We start from the raw sequence: 23,425 nt of genomic DNA on the forward strand, positions 1-23,425 counted from the left end.
TTTTAAAATATAATTTAGCTAAAGCTTAATGTTCAGCTTTCTAATATGCTGATTTGGTGCTCAAGAAACATTTATTATTATTATCAATGTTGAAAACAGTATTTTTTGTGGAAATCATGATGTGGTCCCAGTTCGTGTTTTCAATTGCTGGATTATCGAAAGGAAAAAAAATGCCCTCAAAAACAAACATTTAGCGCCCTCTGCTGCCCGTACATGTACACTCTACACCTCCACTTTTTGTCTGGCTTATACTTTGATGTTTGATATATTACAAGGCACCTTTTTAAGAATCCTTATAGGGATTACAATGGAGATGTAAATATTATTTTAAAAAACTATAGTTTATTGTTTCAAATTATATTCATTTGTACAGAGATAAAAGAAAAATATCAAAGAACAAAGACAGAAACTTCTACAGATCAAAGGAAACAAACAGAAACTGGACACAAATTCTGACCTAAAGACACTGACGCCAATGACAGAAATGCAGCCCGTTAAACTTTGATGGTGAGCGAAGTCCAAGTAATAAATAAAACTCATGACAAGTTCATTCCAGCGTAATCTGAGGTGCCCACTACCCAGTGGCACGATTCAGTCTGTACAAGGAAGAGCTAAAATACAAACACAGAGAAACATACAGATGAGCTCAGAGTGGCCATTGAGGTTTCCACAGTTAAGCACTAGACAACTTCATTTTCAGTCTCTACTGAAAAAGTCAGAAAGCAAGTGGCATCAAGTGTTCTCTGTTTATCACCAGCTCCCAGCAGATACAAATCCTCCTGAAACTGGTCAGACGCACACTAAAACTGTTCTTAGCGAGGGCCCAATGGAACCACTTCTCTTACTGAATTTGCTGTAAATAGTTGCTTCCCATATTGCATTATTTTGGCAAGCATCATAAGGGAGATATTTTATTCCAAGAAACCATCCAGAGTTGTCAGGCTGGAGGTGGGCTTGCTTGTAATGGGCCTGGAAACCTTCTTCCTCTTGGACTTCATGGCAAGGGGTCGGATCTCAGATAGAGGAGACTGGTGCACATAACTGTAGTTAAGGAAATGTTTTGAACAAAAACAATGACTCAAATAATTATTTCCATGCACAGCGGTAGCAATATTACATTTCACTGGATAAGGATACAGGTTGGATAAATTTGGCTCTTCCTCCAAGTCCATCATAGCCGGATCTTACCTGGAATAAAAAGCAAGATACATGAAGGAAAACTGCACAAAAACATTTAAAAAGTTGGGGTCAGTAATATATATATTATAAAAAATATATTTATACATTTCTTAAAAAAAAAAAAAAAAAAAATTATATATATATATATATATATATATATATATATATATATATATATATATATATATATATATATATATATATATATATATATATATATATATATATATTTTTTTTTTTTTTAAAGAAATGAATACTTATTCAAATAAATGAAACCACAACAAAATCATGGTTTGAAGCAGCACAACTGTTTTCAACATTGATAATAATAATTAATATGTTTCTTGAGCAGCAAATCAGCATATTAGAATGATTTCTGAAGGATCATGTGACACTGAAGACTGGAGTAATGATGCTGAAAATTCAGCTTTGATCACAGGAATACATGACATTTTAAAATATATTAAAACAGAAAACATTTATTTAAAATTGTAAGAATATTTCACAATATTACTGTTCTTACTGTGTGAAATAAATGCCTTCATGGTGCGCATAAAAACTACATGAATGATTTTGGAGAATATATAAAAGTCTCTCACAGTGCCAAATTTGCATGGGTCCAGCATGCTCCCAAACGCGTTCTTTCTGAAGAGCAGCGAGTTCCTTAACATGGGCCCCATCATGGCATCATCGTCTTTAACACGAGCATTCTAAGAGCAAAAACACAAACATGTAAATATTACACCCTCCATCTAATCCAATGTCTTATTCTTCAATACCAGGACAGCCCGCTTGAACACATACACTACGTCCGTGCTTATTTTCCATGTTGTTGGATGAGGATCTGTGGAAAAATGAAAACAAAAGGATATCACTAGAAATCAGATGAACAGTGTAACTAAACAGTACGGCGCAGACTGAAAACTCACGCCGAAGGGTCCAGACGAATCTTCTTAGATGGGAGCTGAACGGGTTTCTTCTCCACCTGTTCAGGTGTGTTAATGTCAAAGGTCAGGTTGAGGTCAATTTCCTGAGAGTCTGTCATCAGACCATAACCAGGTTGTTTATACTCCAGAGGTGCAGGGCTGGAAATGCAGAAATAAACATCTCTTTCAGAACAGCTCTATCAAATTAATTTAAAGGGTTAGTTCACCTTCAGGTCATCCTAGGTGTATATGACATGCTTCTTTCAGACGAATAAAATCAGAGTTATATTAAAAAAGTCCTGGCTAATCCAAGCTTTATAATGGCAGTGATTGTGGCTCTGTTTTTGAAGTCCATAAAAGTGCATCTGTCTGTCATATAACTGCTCCACACAGCTCCGGGGGGTAATAAAGGCCTTCTGAAGCGAACTGATGCATTTGTGTAAGAAAAATATCCATATTTAAAACGTTATAAAGTAAATAAGCTACCGGCCGATCGCCTTCCGTATTCAACTTACGGAAAAAGTGTAACGTCTGACGACATTGCATGTCATATACAGGTAGGATGACTTGAGGGTGAGTAAATCATGGGCTAATTTTCATTTTTGGGTGAACTAACCCTTTAAAAGTATATGATCTACCAAAGGAAGGATTTCCTTCAAAAATAAATGTAATTCCTGACCTTTCAAACACCAGTCTGCTGATGGCCTCATTAGTGCGAGTTGGAGTGCTTAACGTCCGCTGAAGAATTTCCACCTTCTTCTTCAGGCTCTGCGAAACATCAGATATCAAACCAGGGGTTTAGAAACACAGCTGTTGGAATAACTAACATTCAACTCAGCCACAAGAGGGTGCATCTTTTTAAAGCACTTGGACACTTATATGAATGCATTTATATAAGATTATGTAATATTTCTCAGTTCATCTTTCCCTTGAACTTCATTTGCATACGTTTGTGTATATTTTACATAACAAAATAGTGAATTTCTAACCGTGATCTCTTTGTCAGCGTTGGACATGTCATTCTGAAGCGCCTTCATGTCCTCCTTTGTCCTGTTTGTCTCTGTAGTGGCTTTCTGCAACTGCAGTAAAAAATAAAAATGTGAACATGAATGGATGGCTAAAGAAAAGTATAATACAATCAATAAAAAAGTATACATTTTAAAATCATGATATTTTTGATGTAACCTTGCTGTTAGAGGAGATCAGTTCCCTTTTTAGCTTCTCGCACATCTCATTAGTTGATTTCTTGCTTTCTTTCAGGTTTTCGTACTCCCTAAGGACAAATACAAGTCTGAGCAAGTTCTAGTATATATGAAGAAGCACAACTGGTGTTTGGGGGAGGGAAGTATGGATGGTTTAGGAAGTAAAACTACTGAGGTTTTAGGTTTAAAACTACACAACTGCGCTAAATATACAGCGGTGAGAGTGTGTGTATTTGCTGGAAAGTAAAACTTACTTTTTAAGCGAGATGCAGTATATGGAGAGCTGTTCAACTGCAGACTGACCAACACCCATATCAGTAATCATGGCCTCCACCTCTGACCTTTGACCCTGTAGGACCACATCTAAACTAAAAGCACAAAACAACACAGAGAGCACATAAATGTGTAAATATTTATTATCCATATAACTTGCATCAAAACCTCAAAAGACCATTTGGAAGTTTGCAAACAGTAATGACGTGTTTAGTAGGCATATATATAGTTTATATCTAACAATTCTGAGAATAAAAATCAGATTTGCAAGATATAAACTCAATATTCAGATTTTTTCCCCATCAGAATTGTGAATTTAAGTTTATATCCTGTAATTTGGAATTTTTTTCCCTTAGAATTGTGATATAAACTGATAAAGTCCAAATTGGGTGATATAAACCTGCAATTGCAAGAAAATGTCAGAATCGTGAGATAAAAAATGTTATAGGTTAAAATATTATTTCATGCTGTAACTTATACATTACGCCCCCTATGAACTGCACATGTAAATATTATATTGATCAATTGTTTACAGTCCAGTTTGTCCGTATAATAACTTGCAAACATAAACGTCAGCATTTTGCTTCAAAGTGCCTCATCGACAATGGTTTTCAATAAAAATAAAGACCATCTTTTTATGCATTCCGATTCTGACATCCAAAGGCACAACGAAATATTTTTTTCCCTTTATTCAGTGGCTCTTGTCCGTTTTCCTTCACTTGTTCTCACTGTTTTTCTGCAGTGATGGAACTGTGACATCTGCTGCCAAATGGTCTCTAGTGATTCACACTCAAAAATCAAAAGGTTCATTTATTTATTGATTAGATAGGCATATGGACACAAGGACTTCTTTAGTTTGTCACAACAGAAAGGTTTGTGTCTATCTCTCCATGTGATCGATAAAAATAATTAAATTAGATTTTTGAGTGCAAATCACTATCGAGGTGTTCATAAAAATACACTGAATTATTGATGTTAGAAAAAAACAATCATTTACTCGCTGTCTATTTCTTTTTCTATCTCACGCATTAAACCAGTGTTTTTTTTACTTTTAGATGCCAGGAACCCCCAAATATGGTCATCCTCATATGGAGGTCCATGCTAAAATTTAAAAGCATCCATCTCTAATAATAAACATTATAAATATAAAATTTGTTTCTAAGTTACAATATATATATATATTTTTTTTTTCTTTTTTTCTCTTCTTCTTCACTATAGTACTGTTAAATGTATAATTTATTTATTTAACTTGGATTTTTGTTTATTCATTTGTATTTATACATTTTTATTTATTTTAATATAATTTAATCTATTTCATTGAATAATAACTACCTATTTTTTATTTTAATTAAATGTATTAATTTATTTTACATCATTTTGTAATTTATACATCAAATGTTTGTATTTTTGACAGTTTTTCCTCTAGAATTTTCCCTTGTACCTCTGCACTAAACAACAAAATCCTGTCTTAGACACATGACTTGTACCTCTCATAGGTTTTCATTTTGACTCGGAGGCGCTTGGCTTCCTCCTTGGCTGCGTGTCCTTCATTTTTCTGACTCTCCAAGAAATTCATCTGTTTCTAAGAATTTCATACACAACACAAACAAGACCAGCATTAAATTACAGTGCAGAAAGCATGTCGGACTAATAGACAACAGTTTTCCACTGAAACAAACGTACCCGGAGGACAGAACACAGCATCTCTTTATCTCCGATTTCCTTCCGGACTCTTTCCAGGTCCTTCTTCTGCCTCTCAATTGTGTCTTTTAGAGTGTCCACTGACTTCTGCTTTTCCCTCCAATCTTTCTCTGAAATGCACAACACATGCAAACATTTAATATGAATGAAAGGATGGATGGACATTTTATGGATCAATCAATAACTTGTGGAAATGATTTCCGTCTTACCTTTTTCAGACAACACTGCTTTCATGCGATCAAGCTCATTCTAAAATCAGGACAATAAAACAAGGCAATTTTGTCAATATACTTCAGTGTCAAACTCTGAGCACTGAAGACATTTAACGGCATGCTTTATCACCTGTAAACTTTCAGGGTCCACTGGCGTCCCATCATCCTCTGGGGCTATGTCAAAGAACAGCTTGGTGATAATGTGTCGCGTGCTGACCTTAAACAGAAAGAGTGAGGGTTTCATTTCAGTCCATAAATTAATTTAATTACACGCAGATCAAGCCAATGGTTACCTGTTTCCTACACTGTGGACAGGTTTTGCTTGGGGCCGACTGAAACCACTGGAGAAGACTTTGTTGAAAGGGAAAGAAACATGGAAAGTCTTTAAATGTCACAAAGAAACATTTTTCACAGTTTAACATCCATACATTGACAATGAATTGTCATACATTTTTCACCAGGCATTTAAAATATATATATTTTTATAGACACTACATAAAGAGCAATATCTAGCCAATTAAATATTGTTAAGAATAGGAAAAATATTCACATTCACTAGAAATTTACATGACTTTTCCATGTCTTTTGGCAATGAGGATCCTGTGTTAAGCAATATGTAATGCAATAATAATTGTTGATATTATGAAGAAATGTATAAAAGTCTCACCAATAAAAACAAACATGCAGTAGGATGAAAAAAGACACTGACCAGGCATAGTGAAAAGTGTGACCACAGTGAATTGCAGCCACATCTTTGGAATTATCAAAAAAATCTGAGCAGATGGTGCAGTATGCGCGAATGGGCATTGTTGATCTGAAATATTAGACACAGAAAGCTCAAAAACTCCATGTTGATGTAACGTTTTGTTCATTACTGATGTGTTGTGTAACGTCAATACCTTGTGCTACTGGTTAATTACTTAATGTGCTGTATTTACTCACCCAGATGACGCTGAGATGATTGAGGTGCCTTATTCGTACGAATTTGTTCAATTAAACGCCATAATCATGATTATATTGCTTGTTTTGGTTTAGTTTTAAGCTCCCGAATAGAGTGAAGCAGCGCGCTTAGTTCAAACGTAATGACTCCTCCTCTTTGGTTGCGTCACCAACACGCGACTCCGAGCTGCCTGAGAAATTGACAGAAAACATAACTTATTTGTATCAGGTCGTTATAGAAAAGGCGATATTTATACGGTTTACTTGTACATTTTAAGTAGACTCATAAGCGTGGACATTGTATTGAGCAAAGTAATAATACTTAAACAAAACTACATGTTCCCGAATTAAGAACTACATTTCCCATAGTTCCTCTCTTGTCTTGTGTTGCCTGTGCTGCTGTGACAGTCTGGGTTGATTTTTGACCCAAGACAGGTCAACTTACACTGATTTGGATAAAGAACGTTTAAGGTACAGTAACGATAAATTGTGTTATTAAGAGCCTAAATTGTGCGGAAAACATCTGTTAGACGTAATTAAATTAAAGTTGGCGCAGAAGAAGATGTCTTGTTGTGAAATTCAACAGTTTTTAAAGGTTTAGCTCCGTGGCTAGTGCGTTAGCCGATGTTAGTGGATTTTATGCACACATGAGAAAATTCAGGTGCATGAATATCTCAAGAATTTCATTAACATACTCTGTTTTAAATCGAGGAGCTTTTTAATACAAGTTGTTACTTTGAATTTTAATTAAACGTGTTATTATGAATTATTATTAACTATAATATCGAAAATAATTATTGTTGATATTAGAAGTATGAATAGTCTGACTCCCTGTGATGAAAATATTTGCTAATAATACTTTAATAATCACTAATATAACACATTATTAATAATATTAACGTTTCAGATAAATAACAGTTTCAAAACAGTTGGTCAGAGTTCACAAACACATATAACTTTCAACCCAAAATGAAAATGATGCCATTATTCACTTTTGTTGGTCACTATGAACCAATGTCAGAAGTTAACTTGTTGAAACAGGAATTTTCTCATTTCTGGTTCCTCTTTTTTAATGTGTCTATCTGTAATTTCACTTCCAGACACTGATGGAAACTCTGTAAATTCTGCTATTAGCCCTTCAGAGCTGCAGGGATCATGCAGTGAATCGCTCCTGGCGCTGACTGGCACTACAGGACACAGCGTCCTCTCCTCTGCCGGGTTCCTCTTATGCCTGATGCCAGGATGGCGGCAGACGTCTACAATAAGGGTGTATCCTGGGAGGTTAAAAATGGCAACTTGGCGCCATCAGATCGACTCCGGCAGGACCGATCGGACAGTCCGACCCCTGGCCTGGTGGAGGGGACCGAGCCAGGTTAGTTTCTCAGTTATAAAGCTGTGTAATAATTAGATTCAAATAGATGTAGTTATTGTCCATGATTGTAATCTTCATTGTGCTTAGAAACATTTTTTTCGTCAAAAGTTTTTATGACGCTGTAACAAAGTAGTTAATGAGACCTATATTGTTCTCAGTCCTACATGTTGGTCATCTATAAACAAACCACACCTTTTTTCTTAGTCATGCATATCCTCATAAATCCCATTGTAATGTACTTCCTGTAGTGAGTGAGCAAATAACCCATATGTCTGTCTATATGTGATAGATGACTAGAATCTTAGAATTAGTTTAGTCGTGTAAATGATTCTTTACAGAAGTTGATGTTTATCACAAACGTTTCATAATGATATGAAAGCTTCAAAGAAATCTTCTGGAGGATTTCCCAGAAGCCTCAGGAGTGTGCGGGGCTGTTTTCTGAAACTGGAAAGTGAAGGAGTGTGCCTGTATTGTATTCCAGTGGCTACTTTGCTTTGTCTTTGCACAAAGACAAGTACAAAGCCACATTTAGTTGATGCACCTCAATTTCATTGACTGTCCAGTCTCAACCAGCAGGTTTTTAAGAGAGGGCTTGACACTTGCTTTTCCCTCCAAAATTTAGGAGCACATAAAGAACTTTAGGGGCACAATGAAAATGTAGAAAATGTATGAAAATGATTTTTATTCGCACACATGCTCCTAAATACATTTTACAGTTCAGAATCAGAAAGAGATTTGCCGCATACACAATGAATCAGAAGAAGCTTCCAGCTTCATTTGTTTGATCTAGAGTACAGTAAAAACTGTTTTATTGTGACATTTTATTACAATTTAAAATGTTTCCTGTGATGCAAATAACCTGTTGTTCATTATATACAGGGTTCCCACGCTTCTTGAAAGTACTTGAATTTCAGACACATGGGTTCCAGGCCTGGAAAGTACTTGAAAACAAATATAGGTCCTTGAAAGTGCTTGAATTAAATGTGAAATATTTTTTGTTTAGAATGGTGTTATTTCAAAAATTGTCCTACAGTATATGCGCTATCAAAGACAGAACGAAACGTTGCTTATGTTCGGGGGGTGGAGGGGTAGCGGGGAAAAAAAAAACTTGAACCGATGGAGAGCAGTACATACACTTGCTGAAAATGAAAAGTTGTGATTTTCTAGGCCGATATGGCTAGCCTAGGGTCTATACTCTCATTCCTGTGTAATAATCAAGGAACTTTGCTGCCGTACCATGAGTGCAGCGGAGCAATGATATTACGCAGCGCCTGAAAATAGGCTAACTTCCATCAACATAACCAATGTGACAACCTGCTTGCACTCTGAGCGTGCTGGGGGCTATTTTCAGGCATTGCGTAATATAATTGCGCTGCTGCACACAATGAGATGGTGGTCCAGTGGGTTAAACCATGGAACTGATACGCAGAAGGTTGCTGGTTCGATCCCAGCGGTCACCACCAGTGTGTCCTTGAGCAAGGCACTTTACTCCATGTTGCTCCAGGGGGATTGTCCCTGTAATAAGTCGCTTTGGATAAAAGCGTCTGCCAAATGCATAAATATAATATATATAAATATGGTACGGCTCAAAGTTCCTTGATTATTACGCAGGAAAATCACAAGTTTTCATTTTCCGTCTGTCTTAGTACACGATGTAACTATACACATCACAACATGTAAGTAGGAAAATGTTGGCGTTATTTTGTCACTTATTGAGCAGTAGGCTAGCTGGAGCCGTTTACCTCCAGTCTTTGTGCTAAGCTAGGCTAGCGGTGGGTGCGTCAGACAGAGTTGAGACACAACCAGACACGGAGATGAGAATGGTATGGACTTATCTAACTCTGGGGGATATGGTGAATGAGCTAAAGTCCCCAAAATTCGGCGTGTTCCTTTAAGTAGCCTACTTTAAGATGTCTTTCGTGATGCTACATATGCTGGATTATGAATCTGATAGGTGCTTGAAATAAAATAAATGGTGGTTGAAAAAGTCCTTGAATCTGGTGTTCATGAAAGAGTGGGAAACCTGTATATAAATGATCAAAATATACACTACCATTTTCAAGATTTTTTTCACAGAGACTGAATTTATTAGATAAAAATAAATAATACAAAATACTAATATAAAATAAAATGTAATTAAAATGTAGAATAACTGTTTTCTATTTTTAATATATTTTAAAATTAAATTTATACCTGTGATGCAAAGCTGAATTTTCAGATTAATTACTCCAGTTTTCAGTGTCACATGATCTTTCAGAAATCATTCTAATATACTTTTGTTCATACACCTTGAATTGGTGTTCAAGTAACATCTAATATTATTATCAATGTTTAAAACTGTTGTGCTGCTTAATATTTTTGTGAGAACCATGATAAAAATTTTTCATGGTTCTTTAATGAATCGAAAGTTCAAAAGAACAGCATTTATTTTAAATAGAAATCTTTTATAAAATTATAAATGTCTTCCCTGTCACTGTTGATCAATTTAATGCATCCTTGCTGAAAAAAAATCTTACTGACCCAAACTTTTGCATGGTATATTCTATATAGAGAATTTAGATGTAATACAATTTTATGACAGCAAAATGAGTTGTACAGAAAATTGCTGAAAATTAATTGTTTTTTGAAAATGCACAGAAAAACTTTATCATCTATTGACAACACTGTGATTACATAAATGATACCTCATAGCTTGTTGAACAGAGGTATGCTATTACTTTTCTAAGCAATGTGTCACTCCTTGACAGGTGCTGGACAGGAGGGCGCCATGTTCGTTCACGCCCAGTCCTTTGAGGACCTGACTGCTGACAGTGAATCTAATGTTGAAGACAAATCTGCAGAGGGGGGCGACTCTAATCTAGAGAACCCTCAGGAAGCGGCTCTGGAAGCAGGTGAGGAGGAGGCGCAGGAGGAAAGCTTAGAGGCTGAACAGGAGGAGGTGGGCAAAGAGGAGGTGCAGAGCAGGAACAAGGCAAAAGAGGAGGATGTGACAAGCGAAACGTGGCGGAGTCACAGGAAGCATGTGTTTGTCTTGAGTGAGGCAGGGAAACCCATCTACACACGCTACGGCACAGAGGAGGCACTCTCCAGCATCATGGGAGTCATGATGTTACTCATGTCAATTGTAGAAGATAAGAAGAACATCATACGCTCCATCCATGCAGGTACGAAATGTCCAGAAAGAAAACAAAAAGAAAAATAAGTACTATTGATAAATGTGCACTACCATTCAGTTTTGGTTCAGTAAGATTGATTTAAAAAGATGTATGCATTTATTTGGTGAGGATGCCTAGAGTGTAATGTAATATAGTGTTAAAAAATATTTGAAATATAATCTGTTCTTTTGAATTTTCTGTTAGAATCCTGAAAAATACAGTCATGGCCAAAAATGTTGGCACCCCTGGTAAATATGATCAAAGATGGCTGTAAAAATAAATCTGCATTGTTTATCCTTTTGATCTTTCTTTAAAAAAAAATCGCAAAAACCTAACCTTTCATTGAAGTAAAAGAATTGGAAGTGGGGGGTAGATCACATTATAAAATAAATGCTTTTCTCCAAAACACGTCGGCCATAATTATTGGCACCCATTTATTAAATACTTTTTGCAACCTCCTTTTCCCAAGATAACAGCTCTGAGTCTTGTTCTATAATGCCTGATGAGTTTGGAGAACACTTGACAAGAGATCCATTCCTCCATACAGTATCTCTCCAGAGCCTTCAGATTCACAGATCCATGTTGGTGGTGCTTCTCTTCAGTTCACACCACTCATTTTCTATAGGGTTCAGGTCAGGAAACCAAGATGGTCAGGGCAGAAGCTTCATTTTGTGTTCAGTGACACATTTGTGTGTTGATTTTGATGTTTGTTTTGGATCGTTGTCCTGAGGGAAGATCCAACCACGGCCCATTATGAGATTTCTAGCAGAAGTCGTCAGGTTTAGATTTTTTTATCTGTTGGTATTTGCTAGAATCCATGAAACCATGTATCTGAACAAGATGTCCAGGACCTCCGTAGGCCCACAACATTAAAGATCCAGCTGTATTTTTAACCGTGGGCATGGGGTACTTTTTATCCCTGTTTGAACCCATCTGGTGTGTTTGCTGCAAAAAGCTCTTTTTATAATTTCATCTGACCACAGAACCAAGTCCCGTTTTAATTTCCAGTCGTGTCTGACAATTGTCTGGCTATCACCAGACCAAGCTCGATTTAAGATTGAATATTGGTCTGGGGAGTCTGCTCTGTATTTTCTTCTGCACAAGAGGCGTGATAAATGAGCATAAATTAAATGACTCTGTACGCAATTGGATAGTCCTTCAACCAATCAGACCACAGAGGCGTGATCAACGGGCAACGACCCATCGCTTCTCTATGCGTCATCGTGTTAAACCCGCCAAAAGCGCGCCAGGTGGATAAGCCAGTCTGTGATTGGTTCCCGCAAAAGTGTAACAGAAGCAGTAGAAATGAATGTACAGGTTTCCAGACTGAGCTGCAGGGCGAAATCAAATAGCTGGCAGATCGGCTGGGTTTACCCAGTCTAGTCTGACAACTGAAAATGCTGAAATTTGTTTTTGGATGAGCGAGGAGGATTTTTCTTGAATCTCTCCCAAACAACATGTTGGTTATGAAGGGGTTGTTTGATTTTTTTTTAGATTGATTTTTTTAAGGCTTTCTGACCCCAAGACTCAACTAATCTCTGCAATTCTCCATCTGTGATCCTGGCCACTGAAACGGACGATATAGACACACTAGGCAGATTCATAACATCTTTAGTTGATTGGAACTTCTTAATTATTGACCTGATGATGGAAATGGGGATTTTCAATGCTTTGTGTGCTAAAAAATTTAAATATTAATGGGAATATACTACAGAGACATTTTACTCATAAACAATTCTAGTGGGGCCAATAATTGTGGCCAACGTGTTTTGGAGAAAAACATTTATTTCGTAATGTGATTTTCCCCCACTTTTCTTTTACTTCAATGAAAGGTTAGGTTTTTGCAAATGTTTTGAATGATAGATCAAAAGGATAAACAATGCAAAAATTTTGTTTACAGCCATCTTTGATCATATTTACCAGGGGTGCCAACACTTTTGGCCATGACTGTATGTAACACGGTTTCCATACCAACATTGATAATAATAAGAAATGTTTCTTGAGCATCATATCAGAATGATTTCTGAAGGATCATGTGACACTGAAGACTGGAGTAATGATGCTGAAAATTCAGCTTTGCATCACAGGAATAAATTATATTTCACAATATTACTGTTTTTACTGTATTTTTATTTTTTATTTTTTAAATCGAATAAATGCAGCCTTGGTGAAAAAAATCTTACCAGAACTTTGAAAATGGTAGTGTATACTTTATTTTTATACATATTTTTGACCATTTTTTTATCATTAACATCAGGTTATATTTATTTATTTATTAATAATAATAATAATTAAAATTATTTTATTTTATAATAAAAAACTGACTTGTTCTTTGCGTTTTGGCTTTATATTGTGTTTGAACTAAATGCAACAAAATGCATTCTTCCATGAGTTTGTGTCCTATGAACAATAGACATTTTTGCATAACATTTTCTTTCAGATGGCTACAGGGTGGTGTTCCTGCGGAAGAGCCCTCTCATCCTGGTGGGCGTCTTTCGTACAAGCTGCTCCGACCGGGAATTGACACGAGAGCTTCAGTACGTCTACTACCAGATCGTTAGCCTGCTCACCCTCACGCAGCTGAATCACGTCTTCCAGCACCGGCAGAGCTACGACCTGCGGCGCCTGCTGGCCGGCTCAGAGCACCTCACCGACAACCTGCTGCGGCTCCTGGACCGAGATCCGGGCCTGCTGCTGAGTGCCGTGATGTGCCTGCCTTTGGCCAGCTCGGCCCGTGACATGGTCTCCTCCAGCTTGCAGGCTGCTAAAGCCAAGAACCTGGTATTCTCCATCCTGCTAGCAGGAAACAGGCTGGTGACGCTGGTGCGCAAAAAGGACCAGTTCCTGCACCACATGGACCTGCACTTGCTCTTCAACTTGGTCGGCTCTTCGTCCTCCTTCCGTGAAGGCGAGGGGTGGACGCCCATATGTCTGCCCAAGTTTAACCCGGCTGGATTTTTCCACGCACACATTTCTTACCTGGAACCGGCTTCGGATCTGTGTCTGATCCTGGTATCCACCGATCGCGAGGATTTCTTTAACCTCTCCGACTGCAAGAAGCGGTTTCTGGAGCGTTTGCGCAGACGCAATGCATATCAATCCCTGCAGGAAGCGCTGAACATGCCAAGTTATCCTGTATCGCACGTGGGCATACCTGAGCTGCGACACTTTGTGTACAAATCTAAAAGCTCTGGGCTCTATACAAGGTAAGAGCATCAAGTGATGAAAAGGAAAAGACAATAAATGATGGTTGGATGGATGATTGAATAGATAGACGGATAGGCTCATGCCAAACATAAAAACAGCCTTTACAACCCCATTGCAAATGTTTTATTGAAAGTATAATCTATCAGATTATTTTCAGCAATTAACTAATAATGTAATGCCATTAAATATTAAGTGTCGGTATAATATATATATTCTTTTATCAATTTTCAGGGCTTATTTTGTTGGTTCTATGAGTGGGTCAGCTAAACAGAGACTATTAACTACTATTATTCCTTTTAATTATACAAATACCTCATTAAAACGTCCACAAACTCATCAGAGATCAGGAAATAGACACTTAGACACTTCATACTCAGGTAATAGACATAGGCCCTTGTTCAATGATTTGTCGCTTGGGGGCGAACGCAGTGAATCCACATGATACATGGGTTCACGGAGATCACCCCCAGTGGTGAACCATTGAAATTTTGAAACGTTTTGAAACAGTTATGATGTAACGAAGCCTTGTTTACTGAGATCACGTGACTTTGGCCGTTTGAAACACACTCCGAACTAGGGCTGGGCGATATGGCTGAAAACTGTATCACGATAGAAGTGTTTCATATCGGTCGATATTTTATTTATGACCTATTTAAAATAAGGACCAGGAGAAAAATATATTACATTTAAACATTTTTATTTTAAACTTAACCTTCCTTTGATTATAATCCCCTCAGTTATAAAGGCAGAAATGTCAACACAACCATGGAAAACACTCAAATAATGACATTTTTATACTCGACGCGTCACACGAGCACGAGGGTGTGCGTGGCAAAAATGACGTCAAAGCGGAGTGGCCAGTGGTGCGTGTTGAGAGCGCGAGACCGCATTTCGCTTGGCGGTGAACTTTCTGCGCGGCTCCGCAACCAAAGATGCGCGAGTTTGAGGCAAGTCTGGCTGAGCATGACGTCTCATCACACCGGCACCCAGTTTGCGCGTCTAAATCAGTTGCTTATATTAACAAAATTACCCAACAATAGCAGAAATACGCCCTTTTAATGAGAATAAAGGTCCATGTTTAATAAAAATGTTCACGAAACTAATTGAAAATGTTTAGAGAAATTAAAAAATGTTCAAGAGATCGTTAATTTAGTTGAATACATGTTCTCCCATCCATATATTCTGTTCTAATGTCACAAGTAATACTGGGTTTACTGGGTTTTACACAATTCTTTCGTAGTGTGGTTTTGGTAAAGTTTACTAAAGTAAACTTTGTCACGTGTCTACCTTACTTTTTCTCACTGCAGTTTCCTGATGGTTTATAGAACAATTACTCAGAGTACTCTGTCGTTTCAAAGAATATTACAATGGTGAGTGCGTTGAGTATAAACACCTCCCCAAACTGACAAGGAGAGCGCGCAGTGAGCGGAGGCTCGTGCTGGGGAGCCAGACAAAAGTATAAACAAGGCTTAAGGTGGTAAAACAAGTTTGTGGTATTACCAGTCTTGGTGGAGACAATGGTCTTGCATAATTTGCAGACGACATTGGTCTGACTACGGTCAGACTTATACAATCCAAAAAACTGCCATACTGGCGAGCTGACTTGTTTGCCTGATTTATCAGCAATTTCCATGAATCCAACACGAGACAACGATATGGCGCAACCAAACAGGATACTGTTACATGATTGGCTGTTAGCGTGTCACTCCCTACGTTGCTAGGTTACCAGAGAGTGAGTGCCTTTGTTCATGCAACCAAATTTGCTTCGCGACCTCTGGTTTCTTCCAACGAAGAAAAAAAAAATAGAATGTTTTATCGAACGCATTTTTTATTGATATCGATTACGTGTCTATCGCGATACATATCGTTTTATCGCCCAGCCCTAGTCCGAACCACTGATTCAAAACAAAATATTCATGAAGGTTTCAAAGCTTCCTCCTGCCTTTTATGTAACTCCCTGTTTTTTTTCTTCCTGTCAGCCCTGACCTTCCAGCACCATACCAGGGAGAAGAGGAGCAAGAAAGGCTGATGCGATTGTACCAGCAACTGCACAGCTGCCTGCATAACCCCACACGCCCCCTACGCTACATTTACCGCTGTGCAGACACCGAAAACCTTTATGCCTTGGTGAGTCTGCTGTAAATTGCATTATTAGATACCTTTCAGAGATTTAGTTATGTGTATGCATTCTTGAGGAGGTGTCCAGTTAAAGGTATAGTTCACCCACGAATGAAAAATCTGTCATCGTTTACTCACCCTCAAATATGAGTTATGAATGTATGGGCCCCATTGACTTTATATAAACAATATACTATGGAAGTCAACGGGGTCCATCAACTGTTTGGTTTAGATACAATCGACTGCGCAGACGCTGTTAATTAGTCGACATCAATATTTTTAGTCGACTGGGTAAGTTGGGTACGATATGAAATTGTATTAGTACCGGTACTTTGACAGCACTCTAATAAGAGCAGTATTTCAGTATTATTAATCTGCGTCGATGTGTGACAGCAGGACTGAGGACGTGTGTGTGAGCTCTGCTTCCAGCGTTCACTAAACAATGGAAGCAGAACAGTCAAATATGCGCAGCTCAGGAAAAAGAAAGCAACAGAAAAGTGCTCGCGCGCGCAGCCGCACACACGCCTTTCACTCAGACAGATCGCGACGCCAGTTTTGCGGATTATTGGGTTTAAATGGTAAAAAAATGAAAAAATACACGTCCTGGCGAGTATTCGGGTAAACGCAGTCGGATATGTCTTTAGTGAACGTATACAGAGTTGAATGAGAAATCGGGTGTTACAATGAATTTGGTCCGTGCAGCTCTTAAAGGGCCGGACCTAATATTCTGTATGAAGCAGGGCAGGAACATGCCGGCCAAGTGAGTTTTTAGGGTTTTTTAACCCTAAAACAATGAATAGTAAGTTCTGTCATATTATTCAATTACTTTTACAGTTTTTTGCCATGGTATCGATTCAGTAACTTATCGGTATTGAGGTATTTTAGTCTGGTATCGTATCGAAGTCATAATTTTGGTATCGTGACAACACTATTCTATATAAAAAGTATTTGCTGATGTTCTCTTTTTTTTTGTTATGTTGGTTTACAAATTTGTACCTTTTTTACATTTTTACTTTACTTTTGTCAAGGGCTTGATTACATTTATACTTTTTTTAAATAGTAGTACACTAATGAAGGCCAACGTTGCAAGTTAAATTAAATGTTTTTAAGTAAAATTGTTGAAAATGATTGCAATTAATTAGTCGATAGATTAATCGATATAAAAATAGTCGTTAGTGGCAGCCCTAGTTTGGTTAAATCTTCTTTTGTGTTCAGCATGAGAATGACATTCATACAGGTTTGGAACAACTTAAGCGTGAGAGTAAATGATGACATAATTTTCATTCTATTTTCATTTAACATCACATTTGCATATGATGTGGTTATTTCTGTATTGTACAAGCAGTCTTGGTTTACAGTTTTGCATTTTATATATTTATAAAAATACATCATAAAACACGAATATGCAAACAATATGACAGGCAGAGAGAGTTTATGATTGGCTAAGTTGGCAGCACCTTTAGTGCATTACAATCAGAGGTGTCAAAAGTATTTGCATTCATTACTCAAGTAGAAGTATAGATACTAGGGTTTAAAAAGACTTCTGTAGAAGTTGAAGTATCAACTCAAGCTTATTACTCAAGTAAAAGTGTAAAAGTACTGGTTTCAAAACTACTTAAAGTATAAAAGTAAAAGTAATGTAAAGGGAAAAAATGCCATTAAAGGGGTAGTTCTGTCATCATTTACTCACCCTCAAGTACTTCCAACCGGTATGAGTTTGGAAGATATTTTGAAGAATGTTTGTAACCAAGCAGATAGAGCAACTATTGACTGCCATAGTAGGGGCATATATTCCCATTGAAAATCAACGCATTTTAGGACAATGCAAATACATTAAAGAACCATATGTGTACTACTGAGCAAAAAGTCAAAATTCAGAGGCATGTTATCAATAACCATTATTTGAATACAGTGTGGCCAGATTGGGTCAACGATTTCCAGCCCAAAAACTCACCAAATGTACATTTATATTCAAAAAATGGTTATTGATAACATGGCTCTGAATTTTGACTTTTTACACCTTTACAATACTTATAGGCAACTAGTCACTCCAAGAAAAATCCCAAAACTTTAACTGCCAAAATAATGTGATATTATTTTATTGCCATACCAATCAATGTTGATAAGTAAGTTACCATTTTATCTCCTTAAAACATAACATTGAAAAAATCAATTTCCCAGTAAAACGGATCAAATATGTCCAGGTAGAAACTGTCAAAACGGCAATCCCTCAGAAAAACACATTGTCAACAATAAGAAGCCAATTTACGTGTAAAAAGTGCCCAATATAGAGATTGGAAAAAGCAATGTAAAAAACAGGCATTGCCAAAATGCGTAATTCATTGATACTGTACAATAATCCACCAACAAAAAATAACAACAATGCGTTTACCTTTGTGTTGCACTTTGCTTTGACAAAACTACAGTATGTCTTTCGTGAAGTACATGGCACATGCACTTAGCACAGTCAAAGCAGATTAATCGTTGATTTAAACCTCTTTCAGCAGCTGTCGGGGTTGCAGATGTCCTAAGTGTGTATATGATGATGGACAGGAGTCACTGTTATATTTATAAAGAGTCTTCGAGTCACAGGTGTAATTCACGTTGAGTTGAGTTGAGTCACTCTCCCACTCTTTACTGTAGATACAACTTACTGTATATTTATGCCACTGGCATAGCGATCACTGGGATATACAGCTAAGTTACTAGTTATCGCGCTAAAAACCCGGCTAAAGTCATGAATGAGCACGTCTGCCTGCTGATCGCTGATTGGCTGAAAGTGCGTGCTCCTCGGCGAGAACCCGCCCTATCTGGCAACATGGTGTGTGTGATTTGTGGTGTCAGAACGGGTGTCAGAACGGTTTGTGTTTATCCTTCTCATCCAACCACAATCAAATTCACTCTGTCCGGATGGCGCGATTTATCTGGATAGTTTTTTTTTTTTGACAAGCCGGAATTAAAACATGCCGAAATGGAATAGGAGTAACGAGGCTATTATTAAAATGTAAGGAGTAGAAAGTACAGATAATTGCTTGAAAATGTAAGGAGTAGAAGTAAAAAGTAGGCTAAAAAATAATAAGTATAGATACCCAAAATTTCTACTTAAGTAAGGTAACGAAGTATTTGTACTTCGTTACTTGACACCTCTGATTACAATCCCTGAGGTTTTTGCTGCTTTCTGCTATTCTTACTTTGTCAAACCCCACCTCTTTATAGGTAACAAGTGGTTTCGAGCTCTACCTCTGCTTCAGTCCTTTGGGAACAAAGAGCCTTGCTGTATCTGCTGTCAACAAACTCCTGAAGTGGATCAGAAAGGAGGAGGATCGTCTGTTCATACTCAGTCCCTTAACATACTGAGCCAGTAGAGGTAGTTCTAAATGCCTGAAACACTAGTGAACATCTGACCTCAGACTGCTGGAAGAGCAGCATCTGTGAGCCTAGATGAATGCATGGAGATGCAAAAGGATGCTGTCAGATATTAAGGGCTTGATTGCTATTTCGAGTGCTACTCACACTGGTGAACTGCAGTGGGGATGGTTTGAAACGGAGGTGCGGAAGTATACTATATTTACTAATACTTGCTTTTAAATGTGGCCCTGTAACCAGCAGCAAAACACTGAAGGCAGTAGATTAGAACTAAACAATCTAATAAATGCTTACAATGTCTGTACACTACTGGAAACTGAACATCTAGGCGCTTTTTAAATATATAATAGACCCGTCACTGTTTCAACCTAACATCTATAGTTTTAAATGAGCCAAGTTAATAAGTATTACTGATTGCATTAATAGATTATTAAGATGTGGCCTTTCTTTATTTTCATGAGAAGATAAACTGAATGTTTTTTTTATGTTTCCAGTTGGGTGACATACAAATGAGCGTTATGTGGTGAGACTGGAAGTGTACATTAGCTAACCAAACTGACTAGTGTGTCGTTGTGTCAAATGTTTCAATGTGTTGCTACGGTGCACCTCTCCAAAACTATTTCTAAGGACCAATTGAATCAGAGAAAGTACCTTTTTTATATTATGATTTTCTTTTGTTTCATAGGTGTACTTGATTTGTTAATTTGTTGCTAATGCTTTAATTTGAATTAAGAGTGTAAGTGACACTGTGTGTCAGGAGGGATTCTAATGCACTCAAGTTTTCCATATATGGTCTTGTCATCTCAGTCCTATGGAAAATCGTGAGATAAATGATGTAGATGTTAATATATGCCAGAGGAAAATAATTTGCATGTTTGGTGTTTCAAAAATATTTGTGGTGGTGGCGGCACTCATGCTTGTTTACTTTCTGTCTAAAGCAATTTAGACACATACATCAAGTTGAAAATATCTTAAGGAATTAAATGCATTTACAGAAGACATGAATTTTGCCATATGGTCACCTTTTTGCTTGGCTTTCTCTGTAATTCCTCAAATGAAAGTTACATGACACTGTGTTTTAGGATATGTACTAGCTACACTGAAAAAAAAAGCGTGTTGGATTTAATTGTGTACATCGGTCCCACATGAATCAATTAAGTTAAACATAATTTGTTCATGTAACTTCAACATCATGGCATGAGTCAATTTTAAGTGATCCTAGTAAGTAGTCTCAAAGTGAATTTTATATGGCTGCCTGACATGATTCAGGCATTCAATTTCATATATTCATTCATCCACTTCAATTTCATATACTTTAATGTTACACAACTGAATTCTGATACTGCACTAGTCGACAAACTTTTAGCTAGTAACAGCACACATTAGCATCTTACATGCTAAGCATTAAAATCTCCTTCAGCAAAGCCGTTATGACATTAGTTGTATTAGTCCACAGCATAAGCAAATGCTCCACTCTTCTCCAAAAGGGTAATTGTTCAGAATATTAAACACAATCAAGTCTCCCCCTTTCTCATCTTGCTCAAAAATACATAAAATAACATGTTTACCTATAAAATAACATTGACTCTCTCTTGATTTAGCCATATGCAAAGCATGCTGGGAACTAACAAGCTCCACTCAGTTTCAGTTAATGCAACACAAATCATTCATGTAATCTCAACAAAAACGGATTAAGTAAACTTCTATTTGACTAATATTTAGGTGGTTAAGTTACCTTTGATCATTTAATCATGTCTGATCCAGAGATTTATTCTCCTTAATGTTTTTACTTATGAATATAAAGTAGAATAAAATAGTAGCAATTAAAAAGGAATAGTAAATAAGACAAATAAACAAAGAATAACATGTCGATTTAATATCATCATTTGTAAAATGGTCGTATATTAAATCTTTTTGTGTTAAGATTTATTTGTGTCGTTATAAGCTATAAAAGCATGTTTGTGTCTTGTACACTACTGTTCAAAAGTTTGGGGTCGGTAAGATTTTTTAAATGTTTTTTGAAAGAAGTCTTGCTCACCAAACTTGCATTTATTTGATTAAAAAATACAGTAATTTTGTGAAGTATTATTACCATTTAAAATCACTTTTTTTTCTCTTTGAATATATTTTAAAATATAATTTATTCCTGTGATCAATGCTGAATTTTCAGCATCATTACGCCAGTCTTCAGTGTCACATGATCCTTCAGTATTTTGGTAATAAGACAACACTTGTTCAGCTTAATATTTTTGTGGAAACCATACTTTTTCAGATGATTATGAATAAAAAGCTATTAAAAGAACAGCATTTATTTGAAATAAAAATTGAATAGAAATTTTCTAGAATTAAAAAAATACTGTCACTTTTGATCACACTATTCTTGGGAAAGATCATACAAAGAAAAAAGATAAGAAATGCAAAAGTATGCAAATCAGTATTAGTGTCAATAGCATAATATGTTGATATTCAAATAAAGTTATGATGGTTGCAGTTGATGTGTTAGTGTGTTTCACAGATGAACGTCATACAGATTTGGAGCAAAATGAGGATGAACAGATGATGAATTTTCCTTTTTTGGTTGAACTATCCCATGAACAAATGGGTTTCCTCTGCTGTCAATATGTCATATCTTGCAGTGAATAAATATTTATCAAATGAAAAAAGGGATAGTGGGATTTCTGTCATAATTTAGAACAAATCCTAATGAAATATACTTTTGTAAGGAATATTTTAAGAATTAAATATCTATTAGACAAACTCAAGCATACTTGATGTACATAAAAGGGCAAAGGAATCACTATTCACTCCCCCGCATCCCTTCAACAACTGACAGTCTGTTTCCAAAGGTGAAAAAAAAAGTTATATCCTCATATGTAAAAATGACATTTGCATTCAGCTGTAGCCTGTAGAATAAATGAAACATGCAAATAAGTGGGTAAAAAAAAAAAAAAAAAAACTGATTTCATTGAATTTTGAAAAAACACAACAAACAAACACAAACTATTATTGATATATTCAGGTATAGTATATAAAATAAAGGGGAAATAGTTTATTTATTTTTAATCTGTGATCACAGGTTAGTCTTACTGAATCATTCACCCACTGAATATACACTCACCTAAAGGATTATTAGGAACACCATACCAGAGGTGGACAAAGTACACAACTCCATTACTCGAGTGAAAGTAAAAGTACTACTGGTCAAATATTACTCCGTTACAAGTGAAAGTTGTTAAAAATTATTTTTACTTAAGTAAAAGTACAGAAGTACTTGCTTTTAAAAGTGCTTAAGTATCAAAGTAAATTTCCTTTTTTATGTCAATGCATTATTTTATTATTGTTGTATAAATGCACGCTATAGCCATGGTGGTTTAAGCCAGTCAGTGATGCTCCATCCGACATGCTAGCATACGACTACCTTGAACTAATTTAAATACTTAAAAGTTACAATGCTTTTTACAAAGCTGCTGTCACTTTAAGGCAGAATGCACAAATCCTACACACTGATGCACATCCGATATTCCCCCAACTGTTTACGTTCACTTAAGACATAATCAACTTTGTTTACGTGAATACTTTCCAAAATGAAAATGTTGACATTTAAAGGGTTAGTTCACCCAAAAATGAAAATTCTGTCATTAATTACTCACCCTCACGTCGTTCGAGACCCGTAAGACCTCCGTTCATATTCGGAACACAAATGAAGATATTTTTGTTGAAAGCTGATGGCTGAGGAAGGCCTCCATTGGCATTCAGTACACTTATACTCCCAAGA

General features: G+C 36.6%; 2 protein-coding genes across 4 annotated transcripts; one reads left to right on the forward strand and one right to left on the reverse strand.

Moving 5' to 3' along the window:
- Positions 1–329: 329 nt before the first annotated feature.
- On the reverse strand, positions 330–6,586 carry traip (TRAF-interacting protein). 2 transcript variants are annotated; one of them, XM_079843815.1, is made up of 16 exons: positions 6,436–6,586; positions 6,203–6,307; positions 5,787–5,844; positions 5,624–5,710; positions 5,491–5,530; positions 5,264–5,391; positions 5,068–5,162; positions 3,562–3,675; positions 3,291–3,378; positions 3,095–3,184; positions 2,785–2,873; positions 2,109–2,264; positions 1,984–2,023; positions 1,779–1,889; positions 1,138–1,188; positions 330–1,028 (listed from the first exon to the last, which is right to left on the reverse strand). In XM_079843815.1, exons 2-16 carry the CDS (start codon positions 6,298–6,300, stop codon positions 912–914), a joined length of 1,362 nt encoding a protein of 453 aa, XP_079699941.1. In that variant the 5' UTR covers positions 6,301–6,307; positions 6,436–6,586; the 3' UTR covers positions 330–911. The 2 variants fall into 2 exon arrangements, with proteins under 2 accessions (XP_079699941.1, XP_079699940.1); XM_079843814.1 differs by having other exon boundaries at positions 6,161–6,307.
- Positions 6,587–6,833: 247 nt separating this feature from the next.
- mon1a (MON1 secretory trafficking family member A) lies at positions 6,834–22,586 on the forward strand. 2 transcript variants are annotated; one of them, XM_079844916.1, is made up of 6 exons: positions 6,834–6,903; positions 7,533–7,804; positions 10,552–10,968; positions 13,400–14,165; positions 16,146–16,293; positions 19,501–22,586. In XM_079844916.1, the coding sequence occupies exons 2-6, from the start codon at positions 7,660–7,662 to the stop codon at positions 19,639–19,641; spliced, it is 1,617 nt and encodes a 538-aa protein (XP_079701042.1). In that variant the 5' UTR covers positions 6,834–6,903; positions 7,533–7,659; the 3' UTR covers positions 19,642–22,586. The 2 variants fall into 2 exon arrangements, with proteins under 2 accessions (XP_079701042.1, XP_079701043.1); XM_079844917.1 differs by having other exon boundaries at positions 7,567–7,804; positions 19,501–22,307.
- Positions 22,587–23,425: the final 839 nt, after the last annotated feature.

The sequence above is a fragment of the Gobio gobio genome, assembly GCF_949357685.1.
Source record: "Gobio gobio genome assembly, chromosome: 19".
Lineage (NCBI taxonomy): Eukaryota > Metazoa > Chordata > Actinopteri > Cypriniformes > Gobionidae > Gobio > Gobio gobio.